A 16856-nucleotide genomic window follows, 5' to 3' on the forward strand; every position below is an offset into this window, starting at 1 on the left:
GTTAAGCGTCCAGCTCTTGGTTTCAGCTCAGGCCATGATCTCAGGGTTGTGAGATGGAGCCCTATGTAAGTGTGAGATTCTCTCTCTCCCTCTGCCCTTCGCCCCCTCCCCCGCCCCCGCTGGTGTATTGTCTCTCTCTCTCAAATAAATCTTTAAAAATAAAAAAAAATAAATAAATAGCCTCCATCTAATAATTAGTATACTAAAGTCCTAAATGCTTCTATTGGAAACCAGGATATTTAAAATAATTTGTCAAGTTTTATTGAGCTATAACTAACATACTGCACTCTGTAAGTTTAAGATGCACAACACCTTAAGAAAAATAAGAATAGGGGCGCCTGGTTGGCTCAGTCGGTTAAAAGCCTGCCTTCAGCTCAGGTCATGATCCCGGGTGCTGGGATTGAGCCCTGTGAACCCTGCCTTAGGCTCCCTGCTCCATGGGGATCCTGCTTCTCCCTCTCCCTCTGCCTGCTGCTCCCCCTGCTTGTGCATGTGCACCTGTGCTCTCTCTCTCTCTGTCAAATAAATAAATAAAATCTTAAAAAAAAAAAGAGTAATAAGAATATGCTGAGTAATACTCTTTATCCATTCTTCACAGAGGTTATTTCCATATCATGGCTATTGTAAGTAACGCTGCTATGAACATGGGGATGCAGAAGTCTCTTTGACATAGTTTTTTCATTTCCTCCAGATAAATCCCAGAAGTGGAATTGTGGGATCATATGGTTCTTCTGTTTTTAATTGTTTGAGGAGCCTCCATGCAGTTTTCCTTAAGTGGCTGCTGCAGTTTACTGTCCCGCCAACAAGTGTACAAGGGATTCCTTTTCTCCCCATCCATGCCCGCATATGTTATCGCTTGTCTTTTTCATGGTGGCCATTCTAACAGGCTTGGGGTGATAGCTTATTGTGGTTTTGATTTGCATTTCCCTGAGGATTAATGATGTTGAACATCTTAAAAGGATGATTTTTTAAAGTGTTGGGAAAGAGAGGATGTAGTGAAATAATTGTTTTTATATATCTTTCTGTGTTCCTTTGGGATAAATCAATAGGGTATGCAAATGAAAATAAATATGCATTTTTTTAAAACAGAGCACATAGATTACTCTTTCAGGGTTTCAGTAGTCCATATTTCTCCGTTTGGAAGTTAGGACCAAGGATTTACAAGTACAGCTAGAAAATTAGTTAATTAGTTAATTGGCCTGTATTTTGTTATTGGAGCTCCAAATTCCGTTCAGTGCAACACACACTGTGGAGTACTGGTACTGTGTTTATGACTGGGGAGAGGAAGGAGTTGTATGAAATTCAGGAAGCCTCTGACCGTGGAAATGTGTAATGCTTGTACATAAAATAGCATTATTCCAAGTAATTTCAATCTCCAGTAGTCTGCACTTTTCCTGCAGGCATAGAGGTAGATGTATGATCTCCAAATAGGTGTGTTTTCCCATCACAACTGACCTTCAGGTTTGCTTAGAGCAGTACCGCTGCTCCTCCTGCCTCACCTTTGTTTAATGAGAGCCATTTCCTAATGCCAACGTTGGGTTAATGGACTGAGATGGGAGAAAATCAAATGTATCTCTTCGTTTTACACCAGATTGCCTTTCTGCCTTGTGGCTTTAATCACTCAATCCTACTCACGTCTGCCATAATAACAATTATGGGTTTTTTCCTGACTTCTTACCCAGGAGGATATGTCAGAGTAGGGCACCATCTCCCAAAGAGAGGAAGGGCAAATTCTTCATCTCTTTCCAGCATCGTAGGTAATAATTTTCCTCTGCGAACCCTCCAGGAGTACCTCTTTTGGCTTTTCACATCTACTTTCCCACAGGTGCATGGCTCTGTTCTGATTTATACGTTTTCTTCTATCCTCTTTCTTCTGAGATAAGTTTTAATTATGTAGACAGATTGTAAAAGTCTCTTTCTTCTTGTAAACAGCTATTTCTCTGTTGGTACTGGGTTTTGTTTACTGGTTTCTCCTAACTGAATCTTCTTGTGCACCCAGGAATTATGTCTGTTCATTGTTTAACTGCAGCATCAAGACAAGAGAAAGCTGGCTTCTCCTCGTAGTTTCCCTTGAGGGACCCAATCTTGGAACACCTCAAATGGCAGCTCTCCCTCGGGAACCGTTCTTTGTTGCATATATTTGGAAAGCCTGTAAGATTTTAGCTTTGAATGAATATGAGAGCAAAGCACCACCCAACAAATAGCAGTATGATGATACTCTCAGTTCTACTTATTTAAAAACTTACTCTACTAGCAAAATCAAGAAAATGCTTGAAATGCTCAAAAGCCCTCATGAAAAACAATGGCCCCTTCCTCAGGTACTCAGACAAGTGGATTCTAGAAAACTCCTCAGGTAATGCTAACAATCAGTGCTCTTCCTCTGACCCCCTCTGGGTAATAATTAAAATATAAAGAAAAAAAGGTATTTATAACATGACTCTCTTTAGTTGTTCTGCATACACACTTTTAACTATTTGTTGGATTAGTTTTTTCTTTTATTTTTAAAGATTTTATTTATTTATTTGAGAGAGAGAGCACAAGTGGGTGGAGGGGCAGAGGGAGAGGGAGAAACAGACTCCCCCCTGAGTAAGGAGCCTGATGATGCGAGTGGGGCTCAATCCCAGGACCCTGGGATCATGACCCGAGCCAGCAGGCACTTAAACTACTGAGACACCCAGGAACCCCTGGATTTGTTTTTTCTAATCAGGGGATCACCATACCACATTTCCTTATAATGTTGATCTCATAAGTTACCTTTGAAGCCCACCATTACATGAAAATTGATTTTGCCAAGAACAGCTAAATCTTATCCTTGAACCAGCCAACAATTCCCCATAGCAGGTTTTTAACTTTTACCTAGCATCTCAACAAACACCTCTTTTTTTTTTTAATATTTTATTTATTTATTTGACAGAGAGAGAGAAAGCACACAAGCAGGGGGGAGGGTGGCAGAGGGAGAAGCAGGCTCCCTACTGAACAGAGAGCCTGATGCAGGGACTCGATCCCAGGACCCTGGGATCATGACCTGAGCTGAAGGCAGATGCTTAACTGACTGAGCCACCCAGGCACCCCTCACCAAACACCTCTTAAAAAGGCTAAATCAATACTCTCCCCAGAAGTTTTTGAGGCATATTTGGAGGAAAAAAGAGAGATCATTTTTAGACACAGCAGTTCATGTGATGTCCTCACAGTGAGAAAACATTCTGCTCATCCAAAAAGGGGGTGTGGTCCATGCCAAAGAACAGAGCCAAGGTCTTTGGCCAGCGTTAGATACAAAGCCATGACCTTGGCCTCATTAGCTGGACCATGTGAGCTCCCCAGGCAGGCGACTGCATATTTGCGTGGCGGTTCATGGGAATCAGGCTTCTTGACTTGGGCTCCAGTGACAGTGGCTAAGCATCCTGCTCTTTATGCAAGATTTTGTGTCTGTTTATCTTTGTCTAATAGGGTTTGCATTTTCATGAGATTCTCAAAAATGGATGCAACTTAGCAAAAGTAAAAGGGTAAGATTACACTAAATGAGACTATTCTAAAACAAATTTCAATATTTCTTTAAACCTTTCATTACGGAGGTAGATTTCTGTTATCTGAGGTTGATTTCTGCGCTCCCGTGTTCTTGTGGGAGAAGCCCTTTCAATCTGACCTTTTAATATTTATCCTTTTGTGTGTTGGAGGGATTTTAAATGTACCCTTTCAGTTGGAGAAATCTATTACTTTTACATGAGAGGGAAATGATAAACCCTCCATTTTTATATATTTTTTAGTTAGGAAGTGGTTTTTTCCCCCTCTTTATTCTATAAACTTGTTTTTCCAAAACTCCTTCAACAATCTACTTTGATAGTCTTCTCTCCCCTCGCAGTCATTTTCAGGTAACCTGAACCTGCTTTACTCTTTCCAGTATAGGGTGGCTTAAGTCTGGCTATCCTGTACCTAATTAAATGTGGGGGTGTTCCTTATTAACGGTAGGATAATACATTCCTGAGATAAGGTTAGAAAATTGCCATTCTAGGGACGATCTCCTACAGTCTCTTCTGTCTTCAGAGCGTTCCAGTTCACATGCGCCTTCGCTAGTGTTGATATGCTGCATATTTATGCTGTTTTGGGGGAAAATGTCATCAGCAAGGTACAATGTGGATTTTTAAAAAATTCTAGGTTGCTTCATGGAAGGAGCGCTTAACAGAACAAGAAAGGATCAAAGCTCTACGGAAAAACAAATCATGCAGTCTTCAGAAATGAGGAGAAAGGCAGCCATCTGAAATGGTCATGAACCCCAAACAAGTCTTCCTCTCGGTGCTGATATTTGGAGTAGCAGGGCTGCTCCTCTTCATGTATTTGCAAGTCTGGATTGAAGAACAGCATACAGGTACAGTCAATCCTTTTTCTCTATTTTACTTGCATTGGTCGTTTTCAATGAAATAAGCTGTAGTGTTTACAGAACTATAGAAGGTCACAGTGTTTCCAACAACAGAAAATAGACACAAACTAAAATCCCCAGGTCCTAAAAGAAAGGATGATTATGCAGTTCAGGTGGAATTTGTTCCATAGACAGGACAACACTTGGAATTTTTATTATATCCGTGGGGGAGCAGCATGACCCATTAGCCCAGCAAGGATGACTTGTAGAGAACTGGTCTACTCCCATGTGTAGTATGTGTCCTACCTCCAGTATGTCCAGTAAGCATTGGGCACAAGCCTAAAGGGAATGAAATATACAACTAAATAGCTTCCTTAATTCCTTTTTAATGTGTGTGTCAGTACTCAAAATTGGCATGGAAATTCTTGAATACCTTCCCTATGAAGTAGGAGTTCACAAACCTTGTCTGTAAAAGATTAGATAGAAAATATTTTAGGTTTTGCAGGCCATACCATCTCTAGCACAGCTCCTCAACCCTGCCAGCGTATCACATGAGCAGCTGTAGATTATATGTAAACAAACGGACCTGGCTGTGTTCCAATAAAACTTTATTTACAAAAATAAGTATTGGGCTGGATTTGGTCCACAACCAGTAGTTCGCCAATCCCTCCTACCCTTGTACTTTCATCATTCTAGTTTGCCGTTGCCACACATTAGAAGCACTCAGTTACTGTTAAAATGGATTATATGATAATAGGGAATGGATTATGTTTATAATGATTAAAGGAAATGTCTTAGGACATCCCAGAAATATATACATGTATGTGTTGTGAAATTCAGTTGTTTTCCATCAATAGAAATAGCCAATGGCTTATGACTCTTAAGTGAAATGAAGTAAAAACAGAAGAACAATTTCTTAATTACTTCCAATTGTGGCCTATTTTTAAATCACTCTAGATGTAAAATCCTATTCGGAGGGACACCTGGGTGGCTCCGTTGGTTAAGCCTCGGGGTCTTGATTTTGGCCGGCTCAGGTCACAATCTCAAGGTCGTGGGATGGAGCCCCACCCACATCAGGCTCTGTGCTCAGCAGGGAGTCTGCTTGTCCCTCTCCCTCTGCTCCTCCTCCTGCTCTCTCTCTCTCTCAAATAAATAAATAAAATCTTAAAAAAAAACTATTCTGAAAGATAATTCAATACTGAGTCACAAATATGATAATTTTTAAAGTTGTTTCCATTTCTAAATCCCTTTCCTTGGATTATCCTCATATACACTTTGGATTTATTTAATTTATATAGTAACTCTTGTGAAAAGCATTTGCATGTAATTATTTTCTGGAGAACATGTAATGTTGTCAAAACTTATCCTTAATTCCCATTATAAGTTACATGAACTGTAATACTTTCTAAGTTTGCTATATTACTATAATAATTTATCATAACTTGGGGCGCCTGGGTGGCACAGCGGTTAAGCGCCTGCCTTCGGCTCAGGGCGTGATCCTGGCGTTACGGGATCGAGCCCCACATCAGGCTCCTCCGCTATGAGCCTGCTGCTTCCTCTCCCGCTCCCCCTGCTTGTGTTCCCTCTCTCGCTGGCTGTCTCTATCTCTGTCAAATAAATAAATAAAATCTTTAAAAAAAAATAATTTATCTTAACTTATATTTCATGAAACCATCTGTAATAAAATAGAGAGGCTAATTTCTCTTGTAGTATAGATCTTGTCACATAGTAAGCCCGCAGTTGGTGTTTGTTGAATGAGTGATAAAAAGATGAATAAGTAGACTGAAAATGCATTGCGGACTACAGACTGGAATGCAGCAAAGGAGGAAGAATAAGAGATCTCATTATTGGGTTGTTTGCTAATTTCATAGTCTCATAACAAAGTTCACAAGGAAAGCATCACAACGGGGTTTTAATCTAAAAAGAAAAAGATTCATATATACAGACTGTGGGAGAAATGTTGTAGTTAGTGTGTCAGGTAAGAAACTACATGATTTCTGATGAAACAGGTTGTATAATAATACCTTGCATATATAATGCAGTTTACAAAATGGGCCCCAAGCATCAATAGCTACCATTTATTGAAAGCTTATCAAGTGCCAAATGTTCACATGTACTTTCTCTAATCCTAATGACATCTTCCTAGGTATGATAGTCTCAGTTTATAGATGAGGAAACTGAGGCTTGGGTAGGTAAGGAACTTATCCCAGACCTCACAGGTGCAGGTCTAGGTGTAGAGGGAAAGCTCTGGTTTTGTCTCTGCAAAGTCCATGCCCTTCCCTATACATGGCTTGTTGGGGGTGGGGGGGATGAGTAAAGGTGAGTATTATTGCCCCCTAGAGTACAGATGAAGTAACTGAGACCCAGAAACCAAGTGACTTGCCCAAAGGTGCAAAAGCTAAAGAGTTTCCAAAGTGAGACCCATGCCCAGACTTTCCTACTTCTCATGTGCCCTCAAGGAACCTCCTAACCAAAAAGGTGGGTAAGATACACATATAATGAATGCTGTAGTATGGATACTGACTTGTAACCCCAAGCTATTCACAAGTTCATAGATGTGTAACCCCTTCTTCAAGGTGGATTCTTAATTAAGTTCATAAGTTTTCCAAGTTGGGAAATTATTTTCCCCAGTAAAGATGGACTTATACTCTAATAAATAATAAATACTATTTATTCTCTTAAATCGTATTTGTAATTTGCTAGTACTTTCTCTGATTCTCTATATGTCTTAAATGAAGTGTATAATATTTCACAATCTACTTATGATAGTGAGTGTAAATGTTAGAACCAAGATTCCTTTAGATAACTGTCTCACTGAAGAAAAGTTTTTATTATTTTTCAATAAGACAACCATCTGGACTTCTGCCTTATCCCAGGCAAGTGCCCTGGGTTGTAATTCTCTAGTTTTCCAGGTAGACGGGTACATGTATATTTTATATGTGTTTTAGATAACATCAGAAGCATCAGTCATTTTTACAAGAAGTTACTTTTTAAATCAGAAAATATCTGAATGTGTGCTTTGATGTTGAGTTAAAAATGAAAATTTTGTCTTTTGGACATTTTAGAACTGTCACTCAAAGAACTGTGGAAGATGAGTTTATTTTGGTTTCTAAGACCCTCTGTAAATAGAGCAGATTTTAAAACTCTGAATGGTTTTGATCTCATATACATTTCAGTTGTGTAGGAAAACTCTCAGATTCTTTTCATATCCTGTATTTGAGACCTTTAAAATCTTATAAGATCTGGACTATTTTCTAAGCCTTTCTGGTTTTCCTGGGTTCTTCTGTTAAAATGCTTTAGAATTACAAAAAAAATCTTAAATATGCTCTGATATGCTAGTAGAGATTATGAATAGGCAAAATTTTTGGAGGCGAAGAGGAAAAATATGTGACAAAGAAAGTAAAATCTATCCAGTTATACAACAGAGAGTTCTATAATCACACCCATTTTACAATACCACACCAATTAAATTATGCATTTCTTTATGCTAATGTGGATGTATTATTGTGAATTTTATTTTATAAATCTTTTTCCCTAGTTGTTAAAAGTGTAAGTTTCATATTTGAAAGAATCTTGAAAATCTCATATCTACTTCTTAGCTGTGTGACCCTGGGCAAATCTCTTAGCCTCTCTGTGCTGCATTTTCCTCATCTGTAAAATGGGGATAACAATGTTTTCCATGTAGGGTGGCAGGGAGGATTAAAGGAGACTTTGCACAGTTCCTGGCAAGTAATACTGAACTGTTATTCATATTCTGAAAATGATGGAGATGATCTGAGGACTAGCTTTTCAGAATTATCACTATTAAGACTCAGCCACAATTCAGGACAACAATCTTAAGCTTGTGCCTTGCCTGATTAAGAAAAATAAAAGGCTCCATACTGGCTGCAGTTAAAATGGTTAGGAAAGTCTAACTGGCACAGAGCCAGCATGTTTCACAGTGTAGGAATTAGAAGGAGGATGATCTGGTTGAGCGTGGAGAGGAGAGTCAGTGTCCAGAAAGATCTCTGGTCTAGGCAGCGTAGGTAGGTAGATACCTCTACCCCCAAGCTCAGGGTATCTGTTCATTCCATAGCAGTTTTTGAAGACTTAACAATCGTAGGTTCTGCACTGGCGAATGCCCAAATATAGTAGGGAACCAGCTGTAATCCCCGTTCTCAAGGAGACTCGAGTCTCCTGGACTGTAAGGGAGAAAATGGTCTTGAGTTCAGGCCAACGTGCTGGTACAAAAGGACAGCCCATTGTGATAGAAGAGAGGGGCCCTCCAGGTTGAGGCACAGTAATGAGTTGGGACCAGAAGAAAGGGCCCAATCAGTGATGGCATTGCTGAGCTGATGATAGAAGTGTGGGGTGTGGTGTAAGGGTGGGGGCAGGGTTAGTAGGCACAGAGCCCCAGAGCAGAACAGATGCTCTACAGGAAAGATGCGCTAATGGTGAAGGCCAGTTCAGGACTAAATCACAAGAATGGGTCACTTTTTCCCAGCGACTGCTGAAATTGGCAATTTGGTGCCCTCTTCCTCTAGGTAGAATGGTCGTGCTTAATAGAGCAAATACCAAAAGGCGTGGTACGTGTTTGCTACGTGCAGTAAGGCGTGATGAGAATCCTATCAAAACAGGGTCAGAATCTCAGCTTTAGAAAAGAATGTACAGATCATCTTGGATATCATCTAATTTTTTAAAAAATATAAAGCAATGCTATATTGCTCTCCTGCTTAAAATGTTTCAGTTACATCTCATTCTTTCCAACAAATCTTCTCCCTGGGACCCACAGAGCTGTGTGGGCTGTAGCCTCTGCCTGCCTCCACTGCCTCACCCTCCCTTCCCTCAAGATGCTTCCTGGCGTCACCCCTCGTCTCCCAGCAAACCAAACCCTTTGCTGACTCAGAGCTCTCACCTCTCACCATTTCAGAAGCTGGGCTGCTCTTCTCCCAACTCTCACCTGTCCCGCCTTCACTCACATGTCACCTGCTTTGATCAAAGCAGCCAACCAGCGAAGCACCCCCATAGCCAATCAGTCAGACCCCCCATCTTATTCATTTCCATCACAGAAATGATCATAATCAGCAATTGCCTCGTTTTATTATTTGTTCACACATTTATTGTCTGCATCGGGTGCTGTTTTACAAGTTCCGTGAAAATAGGGACCTTGCCTGTCTCACCTACCTTGGTGTCCCTGTCCTACAACATGCCACATGTGTGTGGTAGGTGCTCGATAGTATTGGAGTTGGGGGGGGGGATACATAATGCTTTTTCTGGGTTTTCAGCATCCAGCCAAATGACTGCGTAGACTGTGTTTGAATATTTCTGGCGGCAAAGAATCCACTACTCCTTGAGGCATCCACTCAGCTGTATAGCCACCTCCTTAGAAAGTTCCATATATTAAGCCAGAACTTGCCTCCCTAAGTTATCCTAGCTGTGCCCCTGGCACTGGCTCAACCTTCTTCCATAGCATGGTCAGATCATTTTCATGGCAAATGAAACCCCAGCTTTTTAAGCCATTTTTTGAGAAGATGATCCTGGTGCCTGTCCTCTGAACCATTAACACGTACTCTTTATTTCTTTTAAAATATGATGTACCTTATTCTTGTATGACACCTGTGTTAGAAATATACACCTCTGGGGCGCCTGGGTGGCACAGCGGTTAAGCGTCTGCTTTCGGCTCAGGGCGTGATCCCGGCGTTATGGGATCGAGCCCCACATCAGGCTCCTCCGCTATGAGCCTGCTTCTTCCTCTCCCACTCCCCCTGCTTGTGTTCCCTCTCTCGCTGGCTGTCTCTATCTCTGTCAAATAAATAAATAAAATCATTAAAAAAAAAAAAAAGAAATATACACCTCTAATAAAATCTCCTATTATGTAGTGAAGTTACATACACATATTTTAAATATGCCGAGTAGTGAAAATCAAACAGATCCCACCAAATAGCTTATGTTATTTTTTTTCTTGAGATTTTCCAGAATCAAATTTAGTCTCATGTGTTCCAAACTAAAATTGTTCCCTGGATTTATCCGACAGTGTAAAAATCTATCTAAACAACTTCTGAGCTTTTCTTTCAGGATCATTATTGTTTTTTTTAAATAAATCTATTTAAAAGGAAAACAAAAACAGTTTACTTTTTTCTCCCCCTCCTTTCCTCCTCAACCTGTGGCAACTACCAGTCTATTCTCTGTATCTGGGAGCTTGGGTTTTTCTTAATTTTTTTTTTTTTTTTTTTTTTAGATTCCACACCTCTAAGTAGACATGTTTTCCTGATTTCTACTAGTTTCTTTCTGATTTACACTAAATAGTGATATCTGAATTTAGTTTGGGGTTCAACACTAGCATATAAGCTAAGAATTATCATAGCTAACATGTGATTTATCATAGCTAGCATAAAACTCATTGTCACCAATCCAGGCTCTGTAGGACTGATACCCAATATACTTAGCCTGAAAAGTATATTCTTTCTGGTCAGTGACGTGGACTTTCTGTAGATCAGGGTTCTATTCGGATCCTACATGCTATTATCAATGGCAGCATAGCCAAAACAAATAGCTACTTTTAATATTTTCTTCTGCTAAGGCACAATAAACATCATTAGACCCAGTTTATATTTGAACCCTTATACGTGTGTATGAAAGTGAAACGTAGTAGCTACAGGCTTCTGATTTCAAGCAAAGCCAAGCCACCTTATTGCTTTTTCTCAGGCAATTGCTTTAGAACCTCACAAGCAGACTGTGGCATCAGGCTTTGGTATTTCTAAGGAGATTTCATCTTGCTTTTTTTTTTTTCAAACTAAGTATATTTTGTGGCATATAAAGTTTTGCAATGAGACTGGATTGACATAATTCTTTTCTCTTGAGTCTCTCTGATGAGAAAGTATGTTCTTTTCCTCCAGAATCAATCTGTTCATCCTGATTGTGATGTTGCTATATTGAAATTGTATTTTCTCCCAGAGGATCTTTGTATACCTGAGTTGGAGCAAAGCCACTTATAACACAGAAGGACTTGCGGCTTACAGTCAATCACATAGGAAAATAGAATGGCTTTTCTTAAAAAAAAAAAAAATCACCCATTTGATTTACTTCCTCCACTTTTGATGAGGGTGGCAACCATTTTTCTAAAAGATTTATTTTTATTTATTTGAGAGAGAGAGAGAAAGAGGGTGGTGGGGAGGGGCAGAGGGAGAGGGAGAGGGAGAGAGAATCCTAAACAGACTCTTTGTGGAGCGTGGAGCCCGACGCAGGGGTCCATCTCAGGACCCTGAAATCATAACCTGCGCCAAAACCAAGAGCTGGACGCTTAACCAACTGCGCCAGCCAGGTGCCCCTGCAACCATTTTTTTTTTTTTTAAATCAAATGAGCGCATGCTCCCTCTACTTACCTCTGGATGCCACTGTATCCTGTTTTATGTGATCTTTGCCCATCTCAGGGTCTTTCATTTAGCTGTTCTGTCTTCCTAAAATATGTTTCCTTGGCTGTTTCATCGCTGGCTTTCCTTATCATTCAGAGTATAGTTTAAATATCACCTTCCCTCAACATCTTATGTAAAATAGATATCCTCTGTGTTTTCTCTCCCTGCACGTATTTTTATCATCTCCTAATTTGACCTCAGGGCACTCATTCCCATCTGTGGTCGTGCTTTATGTTTTTTTCCATACAGTCTACTTCTCTCAATGAAGTATAAGCTTCTCGAGGGCAGGGAACTTATATGTTGGTCACCAGTGTCTCTCTACCCCCTCTCCCCAACTTTCAGGTACCGACTTAAGTCTTCACCTCACTATGTACCCCCAGTGCCCTCCAAAATCAGTGTTTATTCTTATCCACCCAGCCACCGGTAACTGGCTTCACCCAGGGGACTTTGCCTGGCCTTTCTACCCCAGCCTCTGAGTCTTCAGCTCAACTAAACTTAGAAGGCCAAGTGAGGCTGGTACTTAACTTCGGATTTTCCAGAAGTTACAGTGTTTGGTTGAGCAGGGATTTTCTCCAGGGATATCCTGGAAGGTCTTCCTTGAGGTTAGGAATGTGTTACTAGAAAAGGCTTATTTTTCCTTTCGCTGTGGTTTGTTTTTAGCAAAGGCTGAATCATCATTTGGCAGACATGTTGTGAGGAAAAGTCAAAACTTGAGTGAGGAATTGGAGAAGATAAGACTTTTTAAGGTCCCGCATAATGTTAAGTTCCCTGGGGCTGTCATTTTGTGTCTGAAGAAGAGCCTAACAAAGCCAGTTTGAGGCGCCGTCCATTTTGGGGGTAATATTTTGTAGCAGAAAGCACTGAGCTCTCACTACTCACTTCTAGCCTGTTTTGTGGTTTTGAACAAGTTGATTAATCTCTCCAGATTATGGGGTTTTCTCTTCTCTGATTTCCACACTTTTTTCCTTGCCCTCCTTGGGTAACCACCATCCTAAAGTTGTTTATTGTGACATTCCCCTGCTGGTCTCTATAATTTGAATACATATGTATTCCTTGTTCATATTTTTAGCTTATATATAAAAGGTGTCTATCTGTATATACCCTTGTGCAACGTGCTTCTTCTTTCAACATTAGGTTTTTGAGATTTGTTTATATTCACATATTTTTGCACCTCTAATTCATTAACCCAACTAGCATGTAATATTTCATCATGTGACTATGCTGTCATTGATTTGTCCATTCCCCAGTTGGGGTGCATAAAAGTAGTTTCTAATTTTTTGCTATCACACAGCTTCCTACTCAGAACGTTTTTGTATGATATCTTTGTTCACATGTTTGAGAGTTTTCTATAAGAGCTTAAATTGCATATTCTCCAAAATAACATCCCCTTCAAGAGTCTGTGATTCCATATTATATCTCCTCTTCTCACACAAATAAATATTAGGACTTCTTAAGATACCACAAATGTTAAATGATATATCTTAGTAAAATGGGTACGGAAATACTTATTTGGATACACAGATTTCCACTCAGAATTATGGATGGAAAGATACAAATATAGAGCACAGAGTCTGCTCTCACAACTTCTTGCTTATTGGTATGCCAACAGAGTAGCTAACAGTTCATTGAGAATCGATTAAAATAATTACTAGATCATTAGTGTGGACTTTGAGTGTGAGTGTAAAGACCTCACTCACTAAATAATTCAAGGCGATAGGCAGGTTAACTCCTGTTAGTATTGATTTGGTATGTAATACCACCTAGTCCAAAATCTCTCATTTTCCTTATAAAAATAAACCCAACTGCTAAAGCGTCATCTAATCCCAGCCTCCTCCTTTTTAAAGAAGCAACTGAAAGGCTTCAATTTGTATAGCCAATAATAACGAAAACTGGCACTAAAACATGCTTCCTGATAACTGCCCATTTTCCATACAATTCTCTTCCCCTTTCCCTTCTAGTGTTTTCCTCCTGCCTTCCCCTTGAGATGGTTTTTTCCTCCTGCCTTCTCCTTGAGATGAGATTCCTCCTGCCTTCCTCCTTCCTCCTGTCCCTCTTGGACTCAGGATACTTTTGAATTACTGGTTTGTTTCCTAAAGTGTCTTGAACATAACCATTCCAAAATCCATTTGAGAAGTCTAGCAATCAGATGTGTCACCAGGAGCAAGCATATGGTTTCTGTTCTCCAGTTGAAAAAAATCTGCCTTCACAGAGAAGACCTTTAGTGTTGTTACAGCCCCAGACTTCCAAAGAAAGTTCACCAATGCAGAACCAATGTCTTTGGAAACAATGTATTTTACATTTCTTTTCAGATGTAGCTTTCAGGAATAAATCAAACAACTAAGAGGTTTGGTGGAAAGCTTCATGGTATTCAGTTCATCACAGGTTAAAGAGGTATAAAACTTAAAAAGTAAATAGGGATTGTTTCTAAATAAAAGAATTTAGTTTTCGTTACGTGTTCTCTCTTGTTTCCCTGAGTCATAGGTTACCAGAAGTTGTACTGAGTTGTATATAGGAGATTGGAAGTAACTGTGTTTGTGCTAATCAAACAGAATTAATCACTAGCCTCCCCTTTACTACTCTCTAGCTTTTAGCTCCATCTCTCGTGAAGTGAGTCAGCCTAGGTTGTAAACATTTTCATCTCCCCAACTGGAAGCCCACTGAGGGTCAGGACCACAGTGCCTGAAACATAGGAGACCCCAATTAAGACCTCCGTGGAGAGAATTGGGAGAGAGTTTCCAGAGACAGAGAACAGCTGACTTTTTATGCAGGTCTCACAACGTATCAATCTTTGGTGTCATCAGGACCTTCTAGATCTGTCTGTGAACTTCGTAGCTCTAGATATTTCATTTTTCCTCTTCTGAAGAATTAAACAGCTTTTGAGTGACTATTCATACAAAACAGTCACATAGGGATATACGTATGTCCCCGCAAATCATTTAATTAATGATTATCATATTAATGGAGCTATATCTTCCTAATAGAATAGCTATATGCACTGGCCACCCCCCCACACACACACACACCTTTTCTAGGCTCAGAGTGTTGGGGGGAAAATGTGCTTTTCATGGAGTCACATAATGAATTTGGAATATTCTTGTGGGAGTGTTTTGCTCAGGTCACGAAGAAGCTTCATCAACTGTTCACAAAAGATTACATTTCATGGTGTCATTCCTCAAGATCAGTCTGGCTGTCTGTTTCTATCTCTAGCAACTACAGACTGTGATAGAAAATTACATGAGACAGTTTGGTACAGGATAAATGGATGGGCTCTTAATGTTGTCTGGCAATCCTCTGTTCCCTATTGAGCTTTTTCTCTCCTGTTTTCCAGAGAGACAGTTTCTGAAATGTTGCTTTCTCTTCAGCCTTCCAAGCACAGCATCTCCCCGATGTCTCTCTGCAGAATGCCCCTCCTCCTACTTCACAGAAAGCATCAAAGGAAACTCTCAGAGCTTCCTGCTAACGGTAGTAGTAACAGACGTATACTTCTCTACTTCCACCCCATCTCTGGCTCTTCTCTCAGCTTCTTACTTCCTCCTGCTCCTCCTCCATTTTCCTCCTCATCATCCCACTCATACTCTGTCTCCCAAGGCATCTGCATCTTCGGTGATCTTGCCCACCCTCTATATATTCTCTTCTCCTGTGTCTTCATCACTTTCTCCATCACTTCCTCATATTTGTGTTTCTACATGGTTCAATCTCACCCATCTAAAATAACACAAGTCAGATATCTATTCTTTCAACCATACTTTCCCTCTTCCCCCAATCTACTTCCTCCTCTCTAACTTCTTAAAATTTTGTGTGATCACCATCTCTGCTTGATTACTCTCTCCTCACCCACCCCTCGCTGCAGTCTGTCCCCATCCACCACTGGTCCCAGTAACCTGCCTGCCGTAACATCCACTAAGTCCTGCCCATCCTCATCTTGGCTCTCTGCAGCGTTAGACACCAGCGGCCCTCAGATGCCACCTTCCCTTGATGTCCACGAGGACAGACTCTTGGCATTTTCCTGCTCTTCTCTGGCTGCATTCTTAGTTCCCTTTCAGACTAATGTGTTTCCCTTAGCTGTTGGTGTTCCCCACCTTTGGCCCTCTTTTCTTCTCACTCTACATGCTTTTCTCGTCTAATTCCATCTATAACCCGATTCCCCACAGTTCACATAGTGCCAACCGGCCTCCTGGGCGTCTGTACTTGATAGCACCACAGATCCCTTCAACTCAGTAGGTACAAAGCCAAACTCTTAATTTTTCTTCAAAGTCTGTCCTGACTCATTATTGAGGCAGTTGCCCCACCGAAAGACCTTGTTGCCTTTTGGGATGCCTCCACTTTCCTTGTTCCTCCTCCTGGGTGAATGCTCTTCTGGGCCTCCCAGTGGCTGCTGGGACAAACCTAAACTCCATAATTTGGCTGTCAAGGCTTCTAGTGATATGACCCCTACTTAACTCTCTAGGCTCATGTCTGCACGTGTTGCATTTATTCTCCAGCTGTGTTACATTCCTTCCCATTGCTTGAACTGGCCATCAAGTGTGTCACACCACTTTCAAACCACTAAGCCATGAGAGCTGTAAGGGTGACACTAGCAGCCCCTTTCACTGTTGTGTCCCCTGTGCCTCGCAGGTGCTTCCTTTTGCCCATGATAGGTAGGATTTTGCTAACTGAATTGGAAAATATTGAGTTAGGGATTTTGGAATGAAATACCAGTATATCCTTCTCTCTCAGGTGCATATATGTCAGCCCCTCAACTTGCACAACCATGAAAATGATGTTCTCCATCCTTGCGTATGAGAAGCCACCATATGATATCATGGAAGGAAAAGTCCATGATTGTACTCTGTCGTGGTGACATGCTTCTGCAAAACTTTATCATGCAGCATTTTATTGATAATGTGGTTAAATTTTAGTATAATTTAATTTTATGGCTCTTCCCTATAATAAATTTTAATTTACACGTTAGTTGTTAAACTTCTGTTCTTTTACTCAGTGCCCCCACTTCTCTTATTTTCTCAATTTCACCCTCTGAAATTCCTTTGTTTTCCAGAACACTCACTTAGGTAGTCCATCTGTGTGGCCCACAGCACAAAATTATTATCCACGGGGGGCACCTGATGGCTTGG

At 40.5% G+C, this 16856-nt stretch overlaps 1 protein-coding gene across 2 annotated transcripts in view; it reads left to right on the top strand.

Annotated features, from left to right (window-relative positions):
- CHST9 (carbohydrate sulfotransferase 9) overlaps positions 1–16856 on the top strand; it is a 233202-nt gene that overhangs the window by 33665 nt on the left and 182681 nt on the right. For both annotated transcript variants that reach the window (XM_087869906.1, XM_087869907.1), the window contains exon 2: positions 4153–4363. In XM_087869906.1, coding sequence (XP_087726032.1) covers positions 4258–4363 — 106 coding nt within the window. In that variant the 5' untranslated portion in view covers positions 4153–4257. The remainder of the gene's footprint in view (positions 1–4152; positions 4364–16856) is intronic.

This window comes from Ursus americanus, chromosome 19, assembly GCF_024610735.1.
Source record: "Ursus americanus isolate L20-20 chromosome 19, mUrsAme1.1.p, whole genome shotgun sequence".
In the NCBI taxonomy this organism is placed as follows: Eukaryota; Metazoa; Chordata; class Mammalia; order Carnivora; family Ursidae; genus Ursus; species Ursus americanus.